Source organism: Aplysia californica, unplaced genomic scaffold (genome assembly GCF_000002075.1).
Source record: "Aplysia californica isolate F4 #8 unplaced genomic scaffold, AplCal3.0 scaffold00032, whole genome shotgun sequence".
NCBI lineage: Eukaryota > Metazoa > Mollusca > Gastropoda > Aplysiida > Aplysiidae > Aplysia > Aplysia californica.
In genome coordinates this window covers 1,165,106-1,171,946 of record NW_004797302.1, presented here as the reverse complement: position 1 = coordinate 1,171,946, position 6,841 = coordinate 1,165,106, and the positions used below count along the sequence as shown (strand labels likewise).

The window sequence follows — 6,841 nt, the reverse complement described above, 5'->3', positions numbered from 1 at the left end:
ATATATATACTATAATTATGTATATATCTCCAGATAATGTGGCAATGGAGGCTATGATAGTATTGAAGGAGAATAGATCGTTGCAACGGTTACTTATTTTTATTGATATATCAATGCAGCCATTTTGTGATTTGTAATTCGCACATTAGATCAACACACATGTATATTGTTATCCACCATTGCTTTTATTTCAATCCTTACAACCAGGGTTACGAACGGAGTGACATACTTTGGTCTCACCCTGACTTCCTCAAGTTTGGCTGGAGACCGATTCGTGAATTTTCTCCTCTACGGTTTGGCGGAATGGCCCTCACACTCTGTTGCTTATTTCATGCTGAGAAGGTAATTCCGCTCACTGCTATGGGTTTTTAATAGAGTTTTATTATGGAAAGAGTTATCGCCACCTAAAAAATTGTGCTTCACGCGCATCCCAAGGGAGATAACGAATAAGCTCAGATGATCAATTAAATAGTAAGAAAACCATTTTATTACTTCCCTTGCAAATGTAGCTTGTTCTTGCATGCGAGCAATTATCTTTAAAAAGAAAGACAGACAAAAGTCTGAACTTACATAATACAGTATGAAGTATTAAGTGTATTACTGTTACTGGATCAGCAAACACTTCACACATGACTCTACCACATTATAACATTCATAGAGATGAATGTACCAGGTGACCCGAAAAAAATTCGTCCAAAAGAACACCGATAAAACAATCATGAATAAAGGTACAAACTCTAAAACTCCTTGAAGAAACGTGGAAAATCTAACCGGGTTTATTATGAATTATTGACAATTGAATATAATTGCCACAAACGAAGTTACACGATATCTTCCAGAGGCCCCCAATCTCGAGTAAATCACACGCTTGAGCTGTTCTCAGCTGGGTGACAAAACTTTGACCTCTTGAGAAATCTCTCTCGTGCCCTCCGTCATGGTTTCTCTTGGGTCTTGGATACCTCCGAACAATTTTCCCTGACGTCCTCTTTTTCAACAAACACCCTCATTCCAATGGTGAAATTCCAGTGAACTCAACTCCTGGTCGTTTAGGGTCCAGTTGTGCTCAGTGGGACAGACTGTCATGTAACCAAAATGGTAATTGACACAGCCCAAAACAGCTCTTGCGTCATGCGGAGTAGCTCTACCGTGCACGGAGTGCCAGTTCTTTCTCCCTTCATCATCAACTAATACATGTAGTATCAAGCTCTCCAAGGCCTCGGATAAGACGACGAGGAATTGGTCAGAATTCAACGAATCACGGACCACCTTAATCTTTTCAGGGGTGCGTTGTTTTACAAGCTGCCTGCCATGAGTTACCCAGGGCTTAGCATTTTAGTCCTTAATTTCTATGGACCAAACCCTTTCAAAATATGCTGTTTATTACGAAGTGAACATTTCGCTGGGAAAGTTATATTTGTTACAGATATCTGCCCCGTATTAATGAGCAAATAATGCATGTGTTGATTTGGGAGATAGGTCTAAACTGAAAAATCGGGTTGTACAGGGTGAACTGCATTATCGTCGTTTTGTTGTGCACGAGTAATAAATGTTTTTAAAAAAACATAATTGAAATGTATATTCTAGCTTTCGATCAATGTTGATGTCAATTGAGTTATAAACAAGAATATTATTAACATTTCTTTAAACAAACTTTTTTGGGGGGTCAGCAGGTATATTGTAAAGCACCCAAAGATATATAGTACGGATGCGGGCGCTGTAAAAGATTTTCATTATAAGAAAAAATATTCATACCGTCACATTATTATCATTATCATGGGGTTTTTTTTTTCTTTCTTTCTTTCTTTCTTTCTTTCTTTCTTTCTTCTTCTTCTTCTTCTTCTTCTTCTTCTTCTTCTTCTTCTTCTTCTTCTTCTTCTTCTTCTTCTTCTTCTTCTTCTTCTTCTTCTTCTTCTTCTTCTTCTTCTCCTCCTCCTCCTCCTCCTCCTCCTCCTTCTTCTTCTTCTTCTTCTTCTTCTTCTTCTTCTTCTTCTTCTTCTTCTTCTTCTTCTTCTTCTTCTTCTTCTTCTTCTTCTTCTTCTTCTTCTTCCCGCTCCTCCTCCTCTTCCTCCTCCTTCTCCTCCTCCTCCTCCTCCTCCTCCTCCTCCTCCTCCTCCTCCTCAGCATCATCATCATCATCATCATCATCATCATCATCATCATCATCATCATCATCATCATCATCATCATCATCCTCATTTTCATCATCATCATCATCATCATCATCATCATCATCGTTGTCGTTGTCGTCGTCGTCGTCACTATCGTCATCAACATCAATTTTAATATATAATTGAAACTAGGCTATTTCTGTTATTGATATTTTCACTTCTGTAGTTGGAATACGGTAAGAGGAGGTTTCTTATTTACCCTAAAAACAAAAACAAAACATTGCTTACTCAAGGATTAAACATTGGATTTTCTGCGCTGTCTGTCACGAATAAGGGAGACTTTGGTCAAATGATTTGTGACCGTACCAGATGTTTAGTTGACTGTTGATCTTCTCATATAGCCAGAAGGAGCCAGATTATCCGCAATGTATCATATTATCTTCTTGTATTGTTTGTTATCCTTATTTTTAGCAAATGTGAGTAAGAGGGCTCATATGACCTTGTACAGTTGCGAACGCCGAAAAAAATGTGAAAAAAACATAACAAAACAACAACAACAACAACAACAACAACAACAACAACAACTACAACAACAACTACAACAACAACAAAATGTTAGTACAACCCTATGCTCCTGTGAACATGTTTGTTCGACAAATATGCTTTTTTTCCAGAATGAATCGAAGACTGATTGAGACGATTTTCTTGATATTGTCCGGCGTTTGTCTCATTACTTCGGTTCTACTTCTTCTGAGTAAGTAGAATCAAACTGGTAGGCTTCCTTTGTTATTGTCGCACTGTTTATTCGTGTATTTAATTCGTACAATACGATGCAATTTCTTTATAAAAGGGCTAATTTCAACTTCTGCATGCTGTTAACACGTAAACTGGTGTAGAAGTGCTAGATTTTTTAATTCAGATTGACGTAGCCTACCATCTTATTTCCTTTCAGCCATCGTGGAAAAAACAACTCACAAACGAAAAAAAAAACCCTGTTACAATTGACTTGTCAATTTGTTTTAATGTAGCTTGCAGTGAGTACACTCTTTTGAAAGTCAGTGTTTGTGGCTGTGTGGTTTACGTTTCTACCTTTACAAGTGTTGATTCTTCGGAGAGACAGAACAATGATAAATAATGAAGCTAAGATAGGTGTTCGTGTTCTGATCGTCAGTCCATTCATTTGTTCCAACTCAAGCGGAATCGGACATGGCCGCCTTCAAAGTGATCTAAATTGTGTTAGGTTAACTCTTCGAGGTCGTACATTCCGTTCATTCGACAACGCCTAATGACGCGCTGTTTTAGTGCTCTTAAATTACTAATAAATAACTACGTTATTCGTACACATTTTTCGTTGAAACTTTCTTTGTTCTGATTAACTTAATTCGACAACGCTTGAGGACACGCTGTTTTGGCATACTTAAAATACTAATAAGTAACTGCTTTATTTCGTACACATTTCTCGTTCATGGTTTGCTTGTCCGAAACCTCAAAAGACTAGACAAACAACAACATGCATACGAGTAGCACACTATGAAACACACAAATTTGTGTTTCTGATTTCTGTATGATCGTTAGAATGTGTCACAGCATGGCTTTGGTCTCCTCTAGGACTTCTCATGTATCCGCATGGGGGGGGGGGGGTAGATTTATACCATACAGACACCTCCTGGGGTGGTGTCACTGACAGAAGTGTCTTTATGCCATTCCTGAAAGGGGGGGGGGCATTTTTCATTCTAATGCACTGTAGAATTGTAAACGGGCAGATCCAACAATTTCAAGCTCATAACTATGCCTTAGTGACAACAGGGAACTGATGCTTTTTCTTTCCTAATCCTGACTATCGTCGTTTCCTAGCTCTACTTCTGTTGTATGTTTGTCACTCTTGTGACCTATTATTTCCGGGGTGCCTTAATAGTCGAAGAAAATGTGCTGTTGAAGCTAAAGAGGTGAGCAGAGTAAGTCATATTCCCTGTGAAGACTTCTCTGTTGACATCCACCCCTTGGCGCTCATATGACCTTATGCAGTTGCGAGCGCAGTAAAACCTCTACTAAACCAACAACATAAGATACAGACAGTCTTGTGTCCACTCCTTCAGGTCCAGAACAGGAGGCCAGCACAGCTTCCACAGTGTTTTCTCTGTTGGGCAAGTTCTCCATCACTGGCGCCTTCAACGCACTTTTCCTGCTCACTCCTGAACTTTTCCCCACCAATATCAGGTACAGCTGTAGGAATTACTTCTTTGGTTATATTATGTTTGCTTCTTTTTTTCTTCTTTTCTTTTTTCTTTTTTAGTTTTTTAAATTTATTTATTTATTTCCTTTGCTCTGGATCTGGTCTCTCCTCTATTGAACAAACTTTGATAATAATATATTGGGCGGGCATCTTCGATTCTTCTAATCAGAGACAATCAGAACTGCGATATATACATTAAAACATATTTCTCCTCGTGGAGAATTGAACTCATGTCTTTTGAGAGGAAGACAGAAATTCAAACCCATGCACCGTGGAAGCATGTCAAGCCTTGATATGTTCTGGATAACGTCGTTGATCTGTGAACGTCTTCAGTATGTGGACATCCGCTTTAAGAATCGTAAGTGGGTCAGAGATATGGTCATTTTCGGAAGATTCTTCAGAGTTTGATTTTGCTTTGGTATTCAATAAACAGCAATATTAGCAGCCTGTGTCGTCATTGCATAGCAATTTTGACATTTAAAAAGCTCCCATATAGCCCATAACACATGCTTTAAAACAACAACAATACCGCCCCCACCCAAAAAAAGAAAACAACATACAAACAAACAAACAAACAAACAAATAATCAGCTCCAAAAATCCCCAAACAAGAAAAAACTCACACACCTTCTTGTGCATAGCATTCCATAAATGGAATAACTTTTCAGCAGTACAAACGGTACAAACATATTGTAGCGACGAGGTGAAATCAGGCGCTCGTCAATTTTGGGGCATATGTAGTTATTGGTATCATCTTAAATATTGTCCATTTGCTTTGCCTTTGATGGAGAAAAAAAATCATTTATCTTAGATATCAGTCGAGATATTTGAGGTTGAAGAAGGTGGGGTCGCCTAGTTTCAAAGGTAGAATTAGCGAGATCAGAAAATGGCCGCCATAATCTGATTATTTTCATAGCTTGATGGTCCATGGAAACTGAAAACTTACAGTTTTTGAGTCTTTACTCACAGTTTTTCCGTTAAATCGACCCAGAAATGTGTTCTTAATTGGACAACAATGGTGTTAAGCCAAAAAACAGAAATTCGATAAAATGCCAATCTGGCAAAAAAATGCTAGTTTCTTTCTTTTCACTATTTTGAAGAGCGCCTGATTTCACTACGCTGCCTCACATTTTGAAATGATACAACAGCAGTATCGGTCCTTTCTGTTTATGTTCAAAGGTCTGCCGTGTCTACATTTTACCATGTTTTGCTTCAATGTGTTATGAATACAAGAATGAGAAGCTAACGTAAATCCATGTCCCCTGTAGTAGAAAATACCTCATGGTATGATTAATTGTTTCCTCATGGAAACATAATATAGCTTCCAGGACAAGTGACGAAGATTAGAAGCATTGCTAATAAGTAACAAACAATGAAAATTGAAACGAACGAGGAGAGATAACGGTGATAGATATTCGATATGAATGAAAGAGTAAACCACACCAGAGCATTCGCCAACCACGCACATACCAGCTTCGTAATTTCATCACAACAGTTAGAAATGTATTCAATAACCACTCCGTTCATTAATGAACAGCATGTTATCCACAGGTCTATAGGATTTGGGATATCTGCATCTATGTCCAGATTCGGTGGAATGGTGGCTCCTTACTCCAGATTTCTTGTAAGTTCCACATGAATGATAAAGAGAAGGGATTACAACTGGCCAATTTTGTTTTCTCATAAATCGTGAACTAGATTTATTCTATTTCTCAAAATTAAAGCCAGCCTTGTCGAATCAGCTTTTCTTTCCGTATATCCTATTTCTTTTCTTCTCCTCCGTCGTTTCTGCCCATCCAGCTTGGTTTTTTTTATCATAAAAGAATTAATACACATACATACATACGCACACATACACACACGCACGCAAGCGCACGCACGCACGCACGCGCGCGCACACACACACACACACACACACACACACACACACACAATCAAACGAACATACACACTCAGAGGCTTACGCACGGGAAGACTCAAACATTTATCATTTCATGACTCTTTGTTAGTGTTCGCCACTGGGATTTTCAAACCTTTTTTCCCGTTATTCTATTGTTTTGTTCTACAACATATGATGTTGGAATTAACAAACTCTGAACACATTATGTAATTCTCTCTATTTGGAAAAGATCTACTCGCAGAGCATTTTTTGTAGACTCGGTGATAAACGAATCTATGGCTGGTTTCCTGCAGGCTGAGAAAGCTGTGTACGGACCGGGGACAATCTTTGGCTGTATGTGCCTCATCTCTGCCCTACTGGTCCGTCTGTTACCTGAAACCAGAGGACGTCCGCTGCCTAGCTCCATACATGTAAAAATAAATGTTATTATTATCGTCATAGCGCTAACCTTTTGGCCTAATATGTCTTTTTTTTTTTTACTTTTGACATATCTCTATAATTTTTCAGTATGCACACTTAGACATGCACACTCAAGCTTACATCCGTGCACACTCGCACAAATACACACACAGCAGCAGCAGCAGCAGCAGCAGCAGCAGCA

At 38.7% G+C, this 6,841-nt stretch overlaps 1 protein-coding gene across 1 annotated transcript in view; it reads left to right on the top strand.

The window, feature by feature from the left end:
* The window catches only part of LOC101852148 (solute carrier family 22 member 6-B-like), a 15,277-nt gene extending 9,136 nt beyond the window's left edge, over positions 1 to 6,141 (top strand). Inside the window, exons 7-10 of the mRNA XM_005091591.3 lie at positions 208 to 342; positions 2,783 to 2,862; positions 4,181 to 4,325; positions 5,892 to 6,141. Of these exons, the coding sequence (XP_005091648.3) occupies positions 208 to 342; positions 2,783 to 2,862; positions 4,181 to 4,325; positions 5,892 to 5,979 (448 nt within the window). The 3' untranslated portion in view covers positions 5,980 to 6,141. The remainder of the gene's footprint in view (positions 1 to 207; positions 343 to 2,782; positions 2,863 to 4,180; positions 4,326 to 5,891) is intronic.
* Positions 6,142 to 6,841: the final 700 nt, after the last annotated feature.